This window comes from Pseudonaja textilis, chromosome 18, assembly GCF_049901715.1.
Source record: "Pseudonaja textilis isolate UNSWEBS1 chromosome 18, rPseTex1.2, whole genome shotgun sequence".
Lineage (NCBI taxonomy): Eukaryota > Metazoa > Chordata > Lepidosauria > Squamata > Elapidae > Pseudonaja > Pseudonaja textilis.
Genome location: NC_142007.1, coordinates 751,350 through 771,414, shown reverse-complemented (window position 1 = coordinate 771,414; position 20,065 = coordinate 751,350). Strand labels below are relative to the sequence as shown.

Below are 20,065 nucleotides of genomic sequence, written 5' to 3'. Positions count from 1 at the left end.
GAAGGGGAGGGAGGGAGGATGGATGGAAAGAACAGAAAAAAGAGAAAAGGGAGGGAGGAGTAAAGGAAGGAGGAGGGAGGAAAGGAAGAGAGAAGGAAGGAAAATGGAGGGAGAGAGGATAGAAGGGAGAGAGGAAGGAAGACTTGAAAGAAAGAAAGGGAGGAATGAAAGGAAAAAGGGGAGAAAAAAGGAAAAGAAGAAAGGAAGGAACAAAGGAAACAGGAAGGAAGGAAAAGAGGGACAGAAGAAGAAAGTGAGGGAGAAGGGAAGGGGAATAGAGGGAGAGAAATGAAATAAGGAAGGATAGAAGAAGGGAGTACAGAATGAAGGAATGTAAAAAAGAATGGAACGAAGTGGGTGAGATGAAAGGAGAGAACACACATCTCCAGGTAAGTGAAAGGAGAAACTGAAATGCAGAGATCTGTAAACACAAAACAAGGGAAATAAACAGGTATTTTTGCACCAGCCCAACCTCCAACACAGGAATGTCCCCCGAGAGCCCCTGCCCATCCCCAGTCAGAGGCAGGGCCCCCACCCCACCCTGTGGCTGCCCCGGGTGCCAGCTGCTTCCCACCAGAGGCGGGATGAGGTATGCGCCCTGCAGCCCGAGAACGTCTCCCTGGCCCCGGGGGCCAGGGCCGGCTCCCAGTTTCGATCTGGCTGCAGCCCAGCAGGTGCTGTGAGTCATTCCAGGCTTCCTCTGGCTTCTCCACCCGTCGCGGGGCAGTGTGGCAATCGGCACTGCTCTGGTTTGCCCAGGGCGCGAGAGGATGGCATCTTTGCAGGATCCTCAAATGTGGACAAAAACGTTCCTTTTGCCAGCTCAGATCTTCCCGTGGAAATTTCCATGGGGTGCCCCTTTCCAAAGAATTGGGGGACTTGGGGAGGCAGAGCGGAACACGCTGCTTCCTCATTACACACGCACATGCACACACACACACACACACACACACACACACACACAGCCAAGAGAAACTCCGAAGGAATCCTCAGTCTCACTGTGGGGAATGAAGCAGAAAAACAGGAGCCTCTGAAAAGCTCCACCAAGCAAAGGGGAAATCCCAGCTGGGATAAAGTTAGTTCCTTTGGGGTTCAGCAGATCCTGGGTTCTAATCGAGACCATGGATGGACCCTAAGAGAGCCTAACTTTCTTCTCAAATCAATAAAAGAAAGATGCAATAGGTAGGTAGGTAGATATAGATGATACAATAGATATAGATGATACATACACAGAATGATAGAAATTGAAAGATGGATAGATAGACAATAAGATAGATAGATAGATAGATAGATAGATAGATGTAGGTAGGTAGATGATAGATAGATATGGATGGAGGGTGATAAGTAGGTAGGGATAGATGCTGGTAGGTAGAGATGATAGATGGATAGAGACAAGATGGATGGATGGATAGATATAAATGTAGATGGATGTTGATAGGTGTAGATAACTATAGATAAATGATATAAATACATAGTAAAGATGATAGCTAAAAGATTAGATGGATACATAGATATAAATGCAAGAATAGATGGATAAATCGATAGAGATAGAAACTTTAGGTAGATGATATACATAATAAAGATTAGATATGTACAATAGATGATAGATGAGAAAAGAGATCCCTCCAGTGGCTACTTTTAGTAATGCAGCTTATATATCATGCACACTGAAAAACCTGCCCTCCAGTGGTGAATTTGGAAACTGCAGATTCAATGATCAGCCATCCCAAGGTTTAATATATAATACACAAGCACACATTTTTAAATCTGCCATTTAATGGTTAATTTAGGAACTTATTTAGGTAATTGTAACCTGTTATTTGCTTATTGACAAAATGGCCACGAGACGGAGGGATATTATTGTTAATGCAATTCCCCATAGACTTAGAAAACCGCGGTTTTAATGTAATTTGAGGTCCATTTTCACCCTGTTTTCCCCTCTACAGTGACGGATTTCGCCACATTTGTAACTTGATTATTTTTATTTATATTAACTTTCGCGATTCCTTCCTTACACCTGCCATAACGAAAAACCTCCACCAGGTGGCAGGCTGTTATTTCTGTGCAATTTCTTTAATCCACCTGCCATGCGCAAAATGGCTACGAGATGGCGGGCTATCATTAAGTTCTTTCCTCCACTTGCCATGCGCAAAATGGCCACGAGACGGCGGGCTATCATTATTAAATTCTTTCCTCCACCTGCGATGACGCCAAATGGCAGAGACGGCGGGCTATCATTATTAAGTTCTTTCCTCCACTTGCCATGCGCAAAAGCTACGAGATGGCGGGCTATTTATAAATTTTCCCACCTGCAATGACGCAAATGGCCACGGCTATCATTATTAAATTGCAAGTTCTGCATGCGCAAAATGGCCACGAGACGGCGGCTATTATTATTAATTTTCCTCCACCTGCAATGACGCCAAATGCCATGCCGCAAAAAATGGCTACGAGATGGCGGGCTATTATTATTAATTCTTTCGTCCACCTGCAATGACGCAAAATGGCCACGAGACGGCGGGCTATCATTATTAAGTTCTTTCCTCCACTTGCCATGCGCAAAATTGTCAATGCAATTTCCCATAGACTTAGAAAACCGCGGTTTTCATGTAATTTGGGGTCATTTTCACCCCGTTTTCCCCCCCCGAGAGTGATGGGGGGACTCAGAGTAAGACCCCTCGTCGGATTTCGCCACATTTGTAACTTGATTTTTTTAATTTCTATTAACTTTCGCGATTCCTTCCCTGCGCCTGCCATAACGAAATACGAAAAGTCTATGGGAAATTGCATTGACAATAATAGCCCGCCATCTCGTGGCCATTTGGCGTCATTGCAGGTGGACGAAAGAATTTAATAATAATAGCCCGCCATCTTGTAGCTATTTTGCGCATGGCAAGTGGAGGAAAGAACTTAATAATGATAGCCCGCCGTCTCGTGGCCATTTGGCGTCATTGCAGGTGGACGAAAGAATTTAATAATAATAGCCCGCCATCTCGTAGCCATTTTGCGCATGGCAAGTGGAGGAAAGAACTTAATAATGATAGCCCGCCGTCTCGTGGCCATTTGGCGTCATTGCAGGTGGACGAAAGAATTTAATAATAATAGCCCGCCATCTCGTAGCCATTTTGCGCATGGCAAGTGGAGGAAAGAACTTAATAATGATAGCCCGCCGTCTCGTGGCCATTTGGCGTCCATTGCAGGTGGACGAAAGAATTTAATAATAATAGCCCGCCGTCTCGTGGCCATTTTGCGCATGGCAAGTGGAGGAAAGAACTTAATAATGATAGCCCGCCGTCTCGTGGCCATTTGGCGTCATTGCAGGTGGACGAAAGAATTTAATAATAATAGCCCGCCGTCTTGTGGCCATTTTGCGCATGGCAAGTGGAGGAAAGAACTTAATAATGATAGCCCGCCGTCTCGTGGCCATTTGGCGTCCATTGCAGGTGGACGAAAGAATTTAATAATAAAAGCCCGCCGTCTCGTGGCCATTTTGCGTCATTGCAGGTGGCGGAAAGAACTTAATAATAGCCCGCCAGCTAGCTCGCGTGGCCATTTCGCGTTATAGCAGGTACAGAAATGTCTACACCTGCAATGACGCAAAATGGCCACGAGACGGCGGGCTATTATTGTCAATGCAATTTCCCATAGACTTTGAAAACCGCGGTTTTCACGTAATTTGAGGTCAATTTTCACCCCGTTTTCCCCCTAGAGTGATGGGGGACGCAGAGGAAGATATTTTCCCCGAGTCCCTTCGACAAAAGCTCCGTCTGTCCCTTTAAAAGGCGGGTAACAATCAAGGCGCGACGTCTCCCCCCTTTAGGCCCCCTTGCAATCGCCCTATCTTTTCCAATAGAACCGAATTGAGGCGGCCGGCTGACTGCCTGCACGGGACAACCGGTTGGGGCAGGGAAACCAGCCAATTGCCGGGCCCGGGGAGGACGGGAAGGGAAATCATCATCCACGAGAAAGAAATATCAGGTTTGAAAACGGTCCAGCTAAAAGTGTATTCGAGCGGGACAGGCAATCGTATAGACACCTCCTTGCAAGGGGCCTTTCTCTCCAGCAGCCTCGAGCGTCGAAAGAAGTCCTATGAGGGGGAAAGGCAGCAGCTGGGAGGCTGCCTGGCGTCGCTCATAATCCACTTTTAAGGCCCCAAAAGGGGGAAAAAGGCATTTTTAGGGGCGAGGCTCCCCATTTGCAAAGCGATACTTCTTTTGCTTGAGCCAGAGCCGCTTCTGCCGCCCCTGGGCATGAGTTTTCTTTTATTTTTGTTCTTTTGCAGGTGCGACTATCAAGTCGAAACTGCCATTTTATTTTTTGGGGCGGGGTGCAAAGCTGCAATGAACTGGGCCAGAACCCGGTACTGAATTAATCTTCTCCCAGGGCTTCGGGGCCAAGTAGAGGTAAGTGAACAGCTTGCATGCACAGGGCAGCCTTTCTTTAAAAAAAGGGGGTGGTGGTGGAGGGAAATTAAAAAAACTTCAGAGAAAGTGGGGGGGGAACCCACAAGGGAGGGAAACCATGATTGACATGGAAGAAAGTTTAGACCCAGAAGGATGGAGGCCAGAAATGGAAGTTTTCCGTGGCAAATGCATTAAGCGCCCTTATTCTGTCCTATCCTTTATTCTGTTCTATTCTTCTTGGTGTTCTGTGTTGTGTTGTGTTGTGTGTTCAGTTCCTACTCTACTCTAATTCTACTCTAATTCTAATTCCCTCTACTCCTCCTACCCCACCCCATTCTATTCAGGGTGCCACCCCCCAAATCTTCAAAGGCCTTTGTCCTTTGCCCAGCGCCCCACAATCCCAATTTCTCCTTGTGTGCTGTTGAAAGTCACCCCTGCAGGTGCCTTGAGCCAATCTCTGCATGCCAAAAAAGGGGCTTCCTGGATGTTTTTGACCTCTTTGTTTCTCTTTTTAAATGCTCTGGCTTCCAGATTTCTTCCCGCTTCCCCCCTCACTCCGTCCCTTTGCATGTCCCTCTCCACCCCTCAACAAAACCAGGCAGAGATTCCCTTCTCGGCCCGTTTTAGATCCTGTAGACCTCGCACAGGATTGCGCTGGTTCTCCCTCCTTTCTCTGAATCGGGGTTATTTCCAGCACAAATCGTTCCCAGGGAACCATGGCCCAAAGAACCTTTGTATGAGATCCCTGGTAAAGAGCCCAGGTTGGGGGGAAGTAATAGTGCTGCCCTTGTCGGTTTAACATAATAAAACAAATGCGTATGACGGGGAGGGAATTGGGTGGGTTGGAGAGCAAGGGTTTTTTGTTTTTGCATTGGTAAACAACGTTTATTGCTCTGTGTGTGGTTGGCAACCATTTAGAGAGGGCCAGAAAAATGCACCGTTCGAGGTGCAGGCAGTACGAGGTGACCTGGAAGCCCCCCCCTTCACCTACAAGCGTTGAAGGGTGGCAGTTCCCAGGGCCCCTTCACCTGTTCAGGTATAAGACCCAAGAAGGCACCAAGAACTCCACAGTCTTCCTCCTCTCCTCCTCCTTCCCCTCCCCTCCTCCTGATGATGTTCCTTAGTTTGGTTTTGAAACGTCTACAAGGAAACCACTCAGCTTGGAGAGCCCCAAGGACCTCTGAGCTACAAATATTCTGATCAATATCCCAAAGTTGCTTTTCCAAGGGAGAACTGGACTTTCCTGGGGTTTCTTTGAAGATGTTTCACTTCCCATCCAAGAAGCTTCTTCAGCTCTATCGACATCCTATCGATACCTTCCCTCATTCTCCACTTGGAGGTTGAGTCCCTTAAGGTTTGCTCCTCCCTCTTCTCCCCATCAAGCTTCCCGTCCTGCAGGGGCCACGCGTAAGGCTTTAAAGCCCGTGGCACGTACCACGCAGGCCCCTCCTTAGTGCCAGGGCTGTTAACTCCTCTCTGCTCTGGAAGAAAGGTTGCATTTCAGCTTTTCTTTTTGAAATGGTTTGCACCCTCCGCTTGGTTCAGCTCTCGGCCCTGGGCCCGAATCCCCCCAGGTGCTTCATTTGCTTTCCTTGCTGTTTTTTCCTCCAGGTAGCCAAGAGGTGGGCCGGGTGTTGCATACAGCCAGTTTCCCAGCGGCTTCCCCAGTGCAACCTTCCTCCCGCGGAGCTTCGCCCAACCCTCCACCGGAAGCGGAGGGAAGCTTCTCCCCAGCTGGGTCTCCCCCAAGCAGGAAAATGGGACCTCTCTCCCTTGGAGGCTCTGGGTGATGCCCCCAAGCCCCCTTCGTGACGCCTGGATTCTCCGCCGTGGGACATCTCACTGAAGAAGGAAGTTCCCTCCCCAAAGAGGCCTGTGGAAATCTGCTAAAATATTCGTATTGGGGGGAGGAAATAAAGACTCGGCGGGATGGGTTTTCTATTTTTAAAAATTAATTATGAGGAAGACACACTTGGAGAAGGAGAAGTGGCTCTGCAAACCAGCCATGGAGGGGCAAGGAACCCCCCTCCCTCTTCCTTTTTTGCAGGGGGGGGGACACCTCCCTGGCTGGAACCGGTACAGTGTTCTTTTCTTGTGGGGGGAGGTCTATGCATCGCTAGCAGCTTTTGAGACCGACAAAGTGATCCAGTGTCCAAACTCCATGTCCTTTTTTAAATGTTTATGATTTTTATTTGGATGGTAGAGCACAGCCTGTTTGTGTGGGGCTATTTTCTTATCTTTTTTCCTCTCCTTTGACTTCCTGTGGTTTCTCTCTTTGATGGGCATCGTTGGTTGGCTTGCTCGCTCGTTTGTTTCCATCCTGGCCTTTCTGGGCATTTGGTTGACTCAGGACTCCCGTCCTTCCGAGGTCAGTAAAACGAGGACCTGGATTGTTTGGGGGGTGCAATGCTTTGCTGACTCTAAACCGCTTAGAGACGGCCGTAAAAGCCCCGTGAAGCGGCATAGAAGTCTTTTTAAGTGCTATTGCAGCTTAGAGGCTGCAGGGAGGCCCATCAGCCGTGGGTTTGGCTGCCTGGGAATTGTTGGGAAGGAGGCAGAAAGGAAGCAGGAAGGATATTGTGCTTGGGGGAATGGGGGTAACCCATTGCTTCCCTTCTGGAAGTCTCTGTGTGTGTGGGGTCTCCTTGGTGCTCTCTGAGCTTGGTTTTCTTGCAGACTTCTCATCACCCAAGTAGGTAACATCATCAGTGCAGTGAGGATGGAGTGATCAGGGCATTGATGATGTTACCAAGCTGGGTGATGAAACGCCTGCCAGAAAACCCAAGTTTGGAGAGCACTAAAGAGCACACAGTTCAACCCTGAGCTGTATTCTCCTATGGGTGTGTGTGTGTGTGCATACAAAACACAGATATGCTCTGTTTTAATTGGCTTTTGTGCCCAAAGGATGCAGTGTTTTCTTTTAAGGCAGGGCAGCCTGGGTGAGGATACACAGAATTGTACATTTCCACACCCAGGCAACCAACATGGAGCCCTTGCCAGCTTCCAACCAACGTGTGTCTGTGTGTGTTTGTGCATTTGTCCAGTTTGGGGCGGGGAAAAGAATGCAGGGGCCAAATTTTGAAGACATCCCTGCGGTGTCTGTGTTTGTTCCCTCCCCTGGTGCATTAATCCAAGATAGCTCAGTTGGTTCCTTAGCTTCTTGCTAAAAGCATCCCAAGGCTTTCCAGCAAAGCAGTTCAAATAACAATAAAAAACAAAAAAGAGAATTCACTCTGTTTGTAAAACAGGTTGGGTGTCGGGGTGCGTCCTTCAGAACTTAGAATTCCCTTTTTTGGGTGGGTGGGGAGACTAATATTAAAGTATTGGTGGGTAAACAGCCCAGCTTCTTAGATGAAATCCTGGCCTCATCAGCCAGCAAAGGGGTAAGTATGAAATAAAAGTGCGACCACTTGTGGGAACCACCAGATGGCGACGAGGACAGGTGAGGACAGGTGAGTAGAGGTAAGTAGAGGGCACAGGTGCTGGGAAGATGGGGGGGGCAGGCAGGCCTTAGCCAGAGTGGGTTGGCAAGAGCCCCCCAAGAGCTGGCCTGCCTGCAGCCCCCATCTTCCCAGCGCCTGCATTTCCCTCCCTCCTCTTGCCCCCCCCATCTTTGGCCTCAAGGGGGGGACCGAGGTAGGGAGGGGCAGGCCCTGGGTGCCCCCCTTCCAGGTCTGCAGGGTTGGGGTGGCCCCCGCCATCTTCCCAGGGCCATCATCCCCTTCCTCCTCCCCCCCCTTCCCCAGGAGGGCTGCTGGGGGCTAAGTGGAGGTGGGGAGAGGAAGGCTCTTGGGAGGATGTTGGAGGCTGGCTGGGGAGGGGCTCTTTGCCAACAGCCCCTCCCCTCCCCTTCCCAGCTCCCCTGGTGCCAGGCAATGGGGGGAATGGGAGGTCCTGGGTTGGAGGGTGGGGAGATTGGCAGGCCAGGGGCAAAGGCCTCCCCTGAAAAGCCGGGGAGAGCCTGCCAATCCCCCCCCTCTGGGCCTCCATTTCCCTGCTGAGTCTCTGCCAGCATGGCACCAAGGGGGCTGGGAAGAGAGAGGGGGGGCAAGAGCCCCTCCCCAGCCTGCCTCTGACCTCCTTCCAGGGCCTGCCTTGCCCACCTCCTCCAGCAGCCCTCCTGGGGGGAGAAGAGAGGAAAGCCCTGGGAAGATGGGGAGGGGCCTCTCAGCCCAGTAGACCTGGGGGGGGGCCACCCAGGGTCTGCCCTCTCCCTGGTCCCCCCCTTGAGGCCATAGATGGGAGGGGCCAGAGAGGAGGAATGGAGGGTTGGGAGGGGAGGGGTGTAGGTGGGGAATGAAACACTCATGATGGTAGAAGAGACAAACTTTATTAAAGTTCAAAAAAACAAGCAATACACCCCCTCTGATTCCCAGCCCACCCACCTGCCCCCTCCCCTACCCCCACCCATCCCCTACCCCCACCCTCCCATCCCCCTACCCCCCCCCCCCACCCCCTACCCCCACCTGCCCCCTCCCCTATTCCCCCCACCCTCCCTGCCCTCCCATTACCCCCTTTGGCTTCAGTCCTGGCTTAAAGGGGCCCAGGGGAGGGAGGTCCTGGAAAGAGGGGTGGCTATGTCCCCTCCCAGGTCCCCCTTACCCCCCAGGCCCCTTTTGGGCCAGGATTGAAGCCAAAGGCATTGATGGGGGCTGAGGGAGGCCCATGAGATATGGGGTGGGTGTGATGGGCCAGGGAACGGTCTCCCAATGTCCCTAGGCTTGGAGTGGCAAACTGCCACCCTGAGAGCCCAGGACATGGGGCAGCCGCTCTCTGCCCAGCCCTGCACCCCAGCCCCTCTCTCGGCCTCCCCAGCCCCCACCAACCCTCCGCTTCAACCGTGGCACAAGAGAAGCTGGCAAGAGAGGCTCTGGGGGTGCCCTGGGCTGCCCTGGGGGCTTGGATGCCCCAGGCCTTCCTAGGGCCTCATTGCCAGCCTTCCTGATGCCATGGCTGCTCCCGGCCTTTCTCCCCCACCCTCCTGAGGGTGACCCACCATGCACAGAGATGTTCTCTGTGCACCCATTGCTCTAAGTAGGCATGCCCAAATGTGTATTATTTGAAATTAAATTCCAAGATTTGGAATAAATTGTGCACACCTGCTTAGAACAAGGGGAGGAACTGCAGACTTGACTCACCTGGGTTTTCTGGCTCACCTGCCTAGTTGCTGGGAAGATTGGGGGAGGGAGCATGCATGACACCCAATGAAGCACAAGGAAGACCTTACACACAAAAAGGTTTCAACTTTGACAAGTTTTCAGTTGTGCAGACTTCTAACTAGAGCTGAAGTCCACCCCCCTAAGTTGGCCAAGGCCAAGAACCACTGGAGACCCTAAAATGGGGGTCTTCAAACTTGACACCTTTAAGACTTGTGGACTTCAACTCCCAGAATTCCTCTTCCAGTTGTGTTAGCTCAGGAAATCTGGGGGTTGAAGTCCACAAGTCTTACAAGTTTGAAGACCCTTGATCTATCTCTATCACCTGTCGATCATCTCTATCACCTGTCAATCATCTATATCAGGGCTCTTCAAATTTGACAGCTTTAAGACTTGTGGACTTCAACTCCCCGAATTCATGTTAGCTCAGGAATTCTGAGCCAAGCTTTGCTGGCTGAGGAATTCTGGGAGTTGAAGTCCACAAGTCTTAAAGCAGCCAAGGTTGGGGACCTCTGCTCTAGGGCATCCTGTGGAGATAGGATGAAGAACTCAACACAGAATCCAGAAGAATTGGAGACCCAACACCTGCAGGGCCTGGCACTTGTCCCAAGTCCCAGATTTCTGAACACAGAACTGAGAAGAATTGGGGGCCACCACCAAGTGAAGGCATGGAGCTCTCTGGTCTCCAAAGAATGGTGAACTTCAGTTTCCAGAAGTCTCCACTCCACGGGATGGAGAACGCTGAGAACTGAATTGTGGCTACCTGGTGTCTTGGGGAGAAAGGGGACATCTTAAGCTTCTCTAGCCGCCATTGCTAAGGATTCTGGGAACTAAAAACCCTCCCTTGTCCAGACCTGCTGGGAGGGTGGGTATAGATGACCCTCTTAGATCAGGGTTTCCCACCCTTAGTAAGATGTGTGGATTTCAACACCCAGGATTCCCCAAACCGATTGGCTGGGGAATTCTGGGATTTGCAGTCCACACACCTTCAAGTTTGAAAAACGCTGATCCAAGTTCTTCCAACACCTCAACTCTGTCCTACCATCTGAACTTGCTCTACACAATCTTACCAGATAAACACTCGTGGTCCTAAAGTCTGACAACAGCCATGATTCCTTGACCCTACCAGCCGCAGCTTAAAACTTACCACTTAAATCAAATTTACCACCTTGCTCTTGGGCCTCAAGAGTATCTCCACAAACCACCATTGTTAGCCAATCTGAAGACTTAAGACTCCCTTCACCTAACTTGCAAATTACAGAGATATCCTGGCTACCTTGGGGATGTACTCACAACCAACAAGACTTGCTAACTCCTTATCCACTCACAACCAACAATAAGACTTGCTAACTCCTTATCCACTCACAACCAACAATAAGACTTGCTAACTCCTTATCCACTCACAAGCAACAATAAGACTTGCTAACTCCTTATCCACTCACAAGCAACAATAAGACTTGCTAACTCCTTATCCACTCACAAGCAACAATAAGACCTGCTAACTCCTTATTCTAGACCTGATCTGTCCGGTGACCTCAAGCAACAAGTGTGTGTGTGTTGGGGGGTCTCAGTTCCTGGTGGGCACCACCCAGGCGGCGAAGAAAGGCGTGCGTGGGTCACAATGCACTAAAAGCCGCAGGGAAAAACGTTTCTCCATCGGGATCTGGCCGTTTTGCCCGCTGCGGTTTCGGTGCAGAGCGATCCAGACCTCCGAAAGAAATGCACAAGAGGCTGTTTTTACAAGCCGAGAACCGACACACACGATCCCTTCCCATACAGAAATCAAAATAGGGGAATTGGGGGGAGTGGGGGATTCAAAGCATGCATTGTGCTGCCAGTCCAACTCTTCCTGCTGTTGTTTGGTCCCAAGAGTTTTAAATAAGTTCACTTGCAGGACAAGAGCCAAGCCACAAAATGTGGTGGCACGTTGGTCTTCCATCTCTGCGTCTCCAGCGCTGGGTGGGTGGGATTGGCCTCCAGAAGAGGAAGGGGCAGCATTGAAGGCTGGCCTGGCTTTTTTTTTTAAAGAAGGTTTTGTTTTGAGATGGTTTTAAGAACCCCCATTATTATTATTCTAAAGAGGCAGGGTGTTTTTTGCAGCCATCGTGGTCTTTTTAGGCTCCCCTGCTGGAGGACAAAATTTTCTGGCATTTCCTTCCAGTGCATCAACTGGGCTTCAGGACCAGCTGGAACAATGCAGCTCCTTCCTCGGCCCTCCACAAGTGGCAACAGCTGTCCAGTTACACCCCCCAAAAATCTGTCCATCCATCAGTCTCCATTGGAAAAATCCAAGTCTTCCACCAGGTCCTCTTCTCCTCTTGCCAGCCGTTGCAACTCTGCCCGAGGCAGCGGTTTCCGACGTTGGTGGCTCCGTTGGGGCACGGCCCTCTCGCCTCCTGGAGAAGGAAGGAAGAAAAACAGGGGTGTCAAAGGGGAGAGGAGGGGGCACAAAAAGGGTGCTAATTAAAGGATCGTCTGCAGGGCGCAGGAGGGGGCGAGATGGAAATGGGGAGATGGGCAGGATACAAGTTTAATAATAAGTAAAGCAATAAATAAACCAAAGCACCTGGGTGTTTACAATGGGGATGAAGGATCAAGGAGAAGAAAATTTTTATTTCCCTTTCCCCCCATTTTGTTTGGGGGGGGGGGAAATAACAACTCTATAAAAGCTTCCACAACTCACAACCTAGAAATGCCAGAATGAAGGAGAAACCTCGACTATGTCAGAATGGGCAAACAAGTGGCAACTTCAAATCTCAGCAAACAAATGCTCTGCCTTACATGTTGGCAAAAAAAAAAAATCAGAAAATAAAATGCAAGCTAAATAGTCAAGACCGCGTTGATGACTCCCACTATGTCAAGGACCTTGGAGTATATGACATTACTTCTACTTTAAAATAGATGCGCTCCCTTCCCAGGCCATGTTTCCATAAGGACTGTTCCCATAAAACAGCCCATTTCCAAGTTGGCAAAGCTTTTCGCGCGCACAATACATTTAAATCCACTTTCCAACAGGCCAAATGGTCCATAAACGGCAAAAGACAAACCAACCACCATCCCTTGGACAAGGCCTGCAAGGACACCCACCCACCCACCCACCCAGGGCCCCGGGTCCACCTGGCATGGGAGCTCCTGCAACCCCCCCCAGCCCCACACCTGTGCAGCCCCCTCTCTTTCCCCCAAGAAACCCCACCCAGCCCCAAACCCCAAACGACGCAGGCGAGCGAGCGCCGTTTTTTCCCGGGCGCCGCCAGCGGCCGGTTGGCCAACAGAGGGAGGGGGGACGGGACGAAGGAGGCCTCCTTACCGGAACCGGGCCCGGGAAACCCTCCAGGCGCTGCCCGAGTTCCACCGTCCTCGTGGCCGTCGCGGAAGGCAGCCAGAGGCCGCTCACAAGCCGCGCAGGCGCCTCTCCAACCGCCACCGCCCAGCACCTGCGCCGAAGGCCGGGCACGCCTGCGCAAGGCGCACGTGGCTGGGGGGAGTCACGTGCCCGGGAGGGCGTGGCTTGGCGGCCAGGTGCCGCGTTGGGCGCGGCCTGGCAGTCATGTGGTCTGGTGGGCGTGGCTTGGCGGTCGCGTCACGGGGTGGGCGCGGCCCGATGGTCACGTGCCAGGGTGGGCGTGGCTTGGCGGCCATGTCACTGGTGGGCGCGGCCTGGTGGTCACGTGTTCGGGCGGGCGTGGCTTGGTGGCCATCTCACGGGGTGGGCGCGGCCTGGTAATCATGTGGCTGGGCGGGCGTGGCCAACTCAATGATTATTAAATATTTCTATTAACTGTCGCGATTCCTTCCCTGCGCCTGCAATGACGCAAAATGGCCACGAGACGGCGGGCTATTATTGTCAATGCAATTTCCCATAGACTTAGAAAACCGCGGTTTACATACAATTTGGGGTCATTTTCACCCCGTTTTCCCCCCCTAGAGTGATGGGGGACTCAGAGTAAGACCCCTCGGCGGATTTCCCCACATTTGTAACCTGATTATTTTTATTTATATTAACTTTCGCGATTCCTTCCCTGCGCCTGCCGTAACGAAAAATATCCACCAGGTGGCAGGCTGTTATTGCTGTGCAATTTATTTCCTCCACCTGCAATGACGCGAAATGGCCACGAGATGGCGGGCTATTATTATTAAATTCTTTCCGCCACCTGCAATGACGGGAAATGGCTCATAGACCTCAATTTGAGGTCTATTTTCACCCCGTTTTCCCCCCTAGAGTGATGGGGGACTCAGAGTAAGACCCCTCGGCGGATTTCCCCACATTTGTGACCTGATTTTTTTAATTTCTATTAACTTTCGCGATTCCTTCCCTGCGCCTGCCATAATGAAAAATATCCACGAAAAATATTATATTATTGCTGTGCAATTTCTTTCCTCCACCTGCTATGCATTGTTAATGCAATTTAGTGCAGGGAAGGACACCCCCCCACACCCCGCTTCTTCCTCATGGTCGTAAGTTGTAAAGCGGCTTGTCCAGAAAATAAATTGCCCACAATTGCAAACGGGAGGTCTTGAAAACTGTCTCTGGCACCCTGTGAGAAGTTCCTGGGAGGTGGGAAATCACCCCCCTTTCCCTCCCCCCACCTCCATAGAAGGGAAAAAAGTTTGGGGGGGGGTTTGGAGAGGAGGGCCTGACACCCCCTTTCTCTGCTCACAGCTACAGAGTCAAGATGGCGAGCCCCCTGTGGTTTGCAGCGGCTGCCCTGATCCTGACGTTGAAGATCGTGGCTGGCCAGCAAAACGTTTGCAAAGCGTCGGACGGCAGAGACGGGCATCCGGGAGCCCCGGGCCTGAATGGAAGACCGGGCCAAAAAGGAGACCTGGGTGCCCCAGGTAAAAAAAAAAAAAACGACGCCCGTCCCCCTCAACTTTGCTTCAGCAGGGAGGGTTGGCCTAGATGACCTCCGAGGGACCCTTCCCACCCGATTTTTTTTCTCTCTCTCTCTCACTTTTTTCCCCTGTTCCAGGCTTGGGGACACGGAGCAGCGGCATCCGGGGCCCGAAAGGCGAACCGGGGGAGGCCGGCCTCCCGGGAGAGCCGGGCAGCCAAGGTTTCCGAGGCCTGGATGGCCCCCCGGGCCCCCCCGGAGAACCGGGGGACCGTGGCCCCAAAGGCCAAGTGGGGAACCTGCAGGACCAGCCCAAGACGGCCTTCTCGGCGTCCCGCAAGAACCCGTCTCCGGGCGTCTCCCCCAAAACCGTGGTGTTCGACCACAGCATCACCAACCAGGATAACGCCTACAGCACCCAGACGGGGAAATTCACCTGCCGGGTGCCGGGCTATTATTATTTCACCTTCCAGGTGATCTCCAAGGGCAGCCTCTGCCTGGACCTGATGCACAGGGACCAGTCGGTGGCCACCTTCTGCGACCAGAGCCAGGGCCTCCTGCAGGTCAACTCGGGGGGCAGCGTCCTGAACCTGGCTCCGGGCGACCAGGTGTGGCTGGACAGCGATCCGCCAGGTGCGGCCAACATCTACGCCGGGACGGAAGCCGACAGCGTCTTCAGCGGCTTCCTCTTGTTCCCCACCAAGGCTTGATCGGCCATCGGAGGAGGAAGGGGCTTTCATTTTCTTTTCAGGCTGGGGGGGGGGTGGGGTAGGCCTTGGGCTGAACTGCCATGCTTCGCTTGCCTACGCTGCCCCTGCGAGGGAGGCCGCCAGGGCCCCCGGAGGGAGCTGCGGGTCCTTCTTGCTGCCCAATAAAAGTTTTGTCCAGGTCAAAAGTCAAAAAGTCTGCTGATTTGCGGTGTGTGGGTGCCTTTCGGTGGGCTTTCAGCTCCCCCCTATTTCGGAGGTCCTAAAAGGGGGGAGGGAGGGAGGGAGGGGCACGTAATTATAGGTTTTAATTCTTTTCATCTTGCTTGTTCTTGTTTGAGAGGAAGGAAGGAGGGAAGGAAGGAAGAAAAAGAAAGAAACAAAGAGGGAGGGAGGAAAATGGAAGGAGGGAGGGAGCAAGAAAGAGAAAGAAAGAAGGGAGGGAGGGAAGGAAGGAAAGAAAAATGGAGGAAGGGAAGGCTGAGGGCCCCCCCTGAAAACGGCCCCCTCCTCCCGGCTGCTTGGCCACACAATGGAAAAGGGAAATGGCTGAACATGGGGAAAGCTCCCTCCGCCCTCCCTCCCTTTCTCCTTCTTTCTTTTCTTCCTTCGTTCCGCCAATCCCTTTTTCCTCCCCCTCCCTCCCTCCCTCCCTCCTTTCCTTCCTCCCCATTACTTAAGGGTTGTTAAGCGAAACTGCAGTAAGCCACATAGTTGTTAAGTGAATCCAGCTTCCCCCTTGCTCCTCAGGTCACAAAGGGGATCACGTGACCCCAGGACACGACAACCGTCGTAAGTACAGGTCAGTGGCCAAGCATGTGAATTTTGATCACAGGATCAGACAGAAAGCCCACCGTTGCATGAGCCTCACACCTCTGCTGGGAACCTTAATGCTGCTTAGAGAATTGGGGTCTGCGCCCCCCGCGCCCCCAGGTTCTCACTCGCGGGGGGGAGGGGCACATTCTGCTTTCAGGCTTTGGGGAAATGAGGAGGCGTGGACGGAGTTGGCTTTTCTCCCTTTCCTCGCTTTCTCATTATTTGAGAATTAGCAAATTCTTGGCCGTCATTCACTAATCCTGCAATTTTACACACACGCATCGGGTGGACCTTCAGCCTCCCAGCAGGGCCGGGCCCCGAAACGGGTGGAGGAGGCCCACCTGCGCCCGCCTGGCCAGAAGGAAACGGGGTAAGAGGCTCCAAGAGGCTCCTGCGGGAAAGAGGGCCATCGGGAAGGCACCTCTGCTCTCTGGGATGAGTTTCACCCCTTGGCAAAAGAAGGGGGAAAAAAGATTTCTTTTAAAAAAGGGGGGGAAAGGTGATTTTTTTAAAGAAAGGCAGGTGAGCCCCAAGACTGAGAAATCAGCCTTTCCGTGGCTATGGAAACACTCTATCGCCACCTGGTGGCCAACCTTGGCAGGGGGGAAAGACAGACAGACAGAGAAGATACTGATTGATTGATTGGATTTGATCTGTCAATCGCTTCGAAGACAATAGGTATAAGTATAAACATGAGGAAGAATACAGGAAATAGGGACAAATAAATGGGGACAATAGGACAGGGACGGGAGGCACGATGGTGCGCTTATGCCCGCCCCTGACAGACCTCTGAGGAACGGGGTGAGGTCAACGGTGGATAGTTTGAGGTTAAAGGTTAAAGTTTTGGGGGGATGTAACCACAGAGTCAGGTAGTGCATTCCAGGGATGGACCTGAAGTTGTACTTTCTGCAATTGAGTTTGAAACGGTTTACATTGAGTTTGTATCTGTTGTGTGTTGCCTGTATAGATAGATAGATGGAGGGAGGGATAGATAAAAGGATAGAGAGATAAGGAGAGATATGGATAGAGATAAAGGGATAGATTAGATAGAGATAGAGGGATGGATAGATACAGTGATAAAGGGATAGATTAGATAAGAGTCCCTTCCTTCTGCGTTGAATGGTCCCTAAACGAACGGTTATAAGTCGAGGCCTCCCTGTACAGGCGGTCATATAGGTGAATCGATAGGGACGCCTCCTGGCCTTGCCTGCTCTGCAGGGGCGTCGTTAGGTAACCTGGGGGCTGCTTTCCTCCAGGACTCCCCAAGCCCCACCAGCCCTCCCAGCCAAGGGCCCCCCCAGCTGCACCCCACATCTGGCGCCCTCCCCCTCCCTCCCTCCCCTGCTTGCAGCCTCCTTGCCTTTGCACCGCCCCCCGCCCCCACTTTCCTTTTCGATCTGGCCCGGACTCCCTCGCCCCCCAGGATGCGAGGCGGGCGGAGACGGCGCCCCCCGGTTTCTTCGTTGCTATGGCAACCGCCCGGGTCATGCCTGGCCCTCCTCTCCTCCCCGCTCGGCGAGTCCCGGGCGGGCGGCTGCCATTGGCGGGGCGCGCACGTGACGGCCGCTGGAATGAGCCCTGGCATTGCTCCGCTTTGCGGCGGGGATCGGGCTGCTGCTGCTGCTGCTGCTGCTGCGCGTCCGGCTGGCCAGGCTGGCCGGCGGCGGGGGCGAGCGGGCGGGCAGGTAAGCTCCAGCGGGGCGGCCGGAGGGGGGCGGCGGCGGGCGGCGGCGGGGCGCTGCGGGCTCCCGGGGCTGCTGCTGCTCCGGGCCTGGCACGGCCAAGGCGGGCGGCGGACGGGGTCCCTCGCAGAGACCTCCGGGGACAGGGCTGCCAGCTCCATCCGCCGCTTCTTCCTGGGGGGCACCCCGATTCCCATCAGCCGCGGCCCGCCGGCGGGAAGGGAGGATGGGAGAGGAGGTCCCCATCGAAAGCCCCTTTGATGGGAGAAACGGCGACACGCGGGTTGGGGGCTTCGCACGAGCAGAAAAGGGAGCGATCCCCCGTCCCCTGGTTGGCTTCCGTCCCTAGGGGCGGGGGAGGATGATGGGTGTTGAGGTCCGGAAGGTGGAGGTTGGGCAGAGGGGTCCCTCCTCTGCAAAGGGAGACTGCTCTTGGACGGGGAGGCTCTCCATAGAAGGCAGCCCAGCAGTCGACGGAGGAGGGTCTTTGGGGGGGGGGTCCCAAATGCAGCGTGCAATGGGGGGCAGCGGGGGGAGGGATTGAACCCGACCCCCCCCCCAAAAAAAGAGGCTGCTTTTGAGGTCCAGGAAGCTGCAGGTCCTAATAGATGCCCATCGACTTTTGACCCCCTGGCCCTCGAGGGTAGACCCTGACTGACCTTGGAGGATCCGCCGTGCCGCCTTGAGCCCACAGCTCCCCGCAGCTCAGCCAAACCAGAGGAGGAGCTTGAAGCCCCTTTTGCCAGCTCTCCAAATGTGGCCAACTACAATACCCAGCCTTCCCAGCCGCTGGGAATCAGGGGGGGGGCTGTTGCCTCAACGTCCCTGGAGGGTGTCAGGGAGGTGCCCCTCCTCTCGACCTCTCCCTTTGTTTCTCTTGGGTGCCTGGTGGCGGGGAGTCCCACTGACGAACGAGCCACAAACGGGATCCCTTTCCTGCCATGTCAGTTGCTCTTAACCAGAGACCCCCACACACACACCCCCTGCCATCTCCCGAAACCTCTGTGTGTGTGTGTGTGTGTGTGTGTGTGTTTAGTGGCTAACCAGAAACCAAGAGTTGGCCTAGCTTTGGTGTTGTGCATTTGTTTCAATATGAGACACCAACCAACCCACTGGAAAGTCCCTTTTGAAGTTCTTGGGGGGGGGGGCGGAGGGGGGGCTGTTGCTGGGCCAGCCACTCACTCTTAGCCTCACTGTCCCATCCAACACCCCCCCCCCTTGACTGCCAGGGCTCCGCAGAGGGATTGGAACTACATATCCCAGGATTCTTAGCCAGGTGGGGGATTCATAGGCCCCTCTAGGACATGTGGACTTCAACTCCCAGAATCCCCCAGCCAGGCAGGCCTGTTTTCTGGGTCTCCCCCTCCCCACCGTGGAGGGATGGCAGAGGAAGAGAGTCAGCAGGCACTCAGGGGGGGGGGGGATGCTCAGCAAAAGGGATTCTGGGAATTGAAGTCCACACGCCTGAAACGTTGTCCGGGTTGGGCTCCCTCTGGGCTGGGCGGGTCCTCGGTTTTGAACCCAAAATTAGGAAAACTACGGAAACCCCAAGTGAAAAATAAAAACAAGCCAACAGCAAAACCGAAGCTGACATTTTGAAATAGATACAAATAGGCGGAGGAAAAAAAAAATATACAAAGGCATTTCAGGCCCATTTTTAAAGAGAAAAAAAAAGTCAGACAAACTTTGCTTTCACACAAGAGGAGCTCAGGTCATAACACAGGCCTGTCTCTCTTAACGACAGTAAGCGGGACCGACCACTCCGTCACACGGCCTGCAGTTGCCGTTGTTAGGTCAACGCTGCGCAGTTGCAGCGTCCCACAGGCAGTCCTCCTCGACTTACAACGGTTCATTCAGTGACAGTTCGAAGTTCCAGCGGCACTGAGAAAAGGGACGTGGGGCCACTTTTCACACTGCAGCAGCTTAAAAATGGCAGCAAGCCACTTAACCACCGCGGAAAGAAAGCTTGGAAAATGGGGCCAAACTCACTTAACGACGGCCTCCCTTAGCAGCAGAATTTTTGGGCTCATTTGTGGCCGTAAGTTGAGGACCCCCTGAACTAAACTGTAGTGTCCCTTGGGATGAAGTGAAATGGAGATGAGATGGGGGGGATTTTTAATTTTTTCCAGATGCTTCTCCCCCCATATGGAGAGCTAATTGCCCTGCGCCCAGGGACCCCAACCAAGAAAGCTGCGGCGCCTAGAAAACCGCCACGCTGGCGGCCTGGCGCCCACTTTGGGGACTGCGGGAAAATCGATCCCGGGAATTAGCGGGGCCTTTCTCAACGTTGGGGTCTCTCTGTCCCTGGAGTTGCCAATGTAAGGGGGCCCCCAGCCCCCCCCCAATCCCTGGAGACCCTCCGTGGCTGCTGCTGCGTTGTGTTGTTGTGCCACTTGTGAGTCCCGTATTCACCTTCCTCTCTTCCGAGAAGTTCGCTTGGGAAAAGCAGATTATTTGCCTGGCTCTCGA

General features: G+C 53.1%; 3 protein-coding genes and 2 long non-coding RNA genes across 8 annotated transcripts in view; 4 read left to right on the top strand and 1 right to left on the bottom strand.

Moving 5' to 3' along the window:
• The first annotated feature begins 4,082 nt into the window (after positions 1 to 4,082).
• Positions 4,083 to 6,333, top strand: LOC148124445 (uncharacterized). Its single transcript, XR_015739873.1, has 2 exons — positions 4,083 to 4,403; positions 6,015 to 6,333. It is a non-coding gene; the product is annotated as an uncharacterized LOC148124445 (long non-coding RNA).
• A 3,736-nt stretch (positions 6,334 to 10,069) lies between these two features.
• LOC148124444 (uncharacterized) lies at positions 10,070 to 11,369 on the top strand. The gene is made up of 2 exons (XR_015739874.1): positions 10,070 to 10,844; positions 11,005 to 11,369. It is a non-coding gene; the product is annotated as an uncharacterized LOC148124444 (long non-coding RNA).
• Positions 11,370 to 11,587: 218 nt separating this feature from the next.
• Positions 11,588 to 20,065, bottom strand: part of LOC148124442 (uncharacterized) — a 20,905-nt gene continuing 12,427 nt past the window's right edge. The window contains exons 1-2 of one of the 3 annotated variants that reach the window (XR_015739871.1): positions 12,867 to 13,095; positions 11,588 to 11,955 (exon numbers count right to left, since the gene is read on the bottom strand). Coding sequence is in view for 1 of the 3 variants with exons in the window: in XM_087915172.1 (XP_087771298.1) it covers positions 11,828 to 11,955 (128 nt within the window). In the remaining 2 variants the exon portion in view is untranslated. Of the gene's footprint in view, positions 11,956 to 12,866; positions 13,096 to 20,065 lie in introns of those variants that run through there. The other 2 variants (XR_015739872.1, XM_087915172.1) reach the window with 2 other exon arrangements.
• LOC148124443 (complement C1q subcomponent subunit A-like) lies at positions 14,056 to 15,294 on the top strand. Its single transcript, XM_087915171.1, has 3 exons — positions 14,056 to 14,114; positions 14,220 to 14,395; positions 14,530 to 15,294. The coding sequence occupies exons 2-3, from the start codon at positions 14,233 to 14,235 to the stop codon at positions 15,099 to 15,101; spliced, it is 735 nt and encodes a 244-aa protein (XP_087771297.1). The 5' UTR covers positions 14,056 to 14,114; positions 14,220 to 14,232; the 3' UTR covers positions 15,102 to 15,294.
• The window catches only part of PHC2 (polyhomeotic homolog 2), a 26,980-nt gene continuing 24,346 nt past the window's right edge, over positions 17,432 to 20,065 (top strand). Inside the window, exon 1 of one of the 2 annotated variants that reach the window (XM_087915156.1) lies at positions 17,432 to 17,599. The gene's annotated coding sequence lies outside the window, so the exon portion shown is untranslated. The remainder of the gene's footprint in view (positions 17,600 to 20,065) is intronic. The other variant, XM_087915154.1, reaches the window with a different exon arrangement.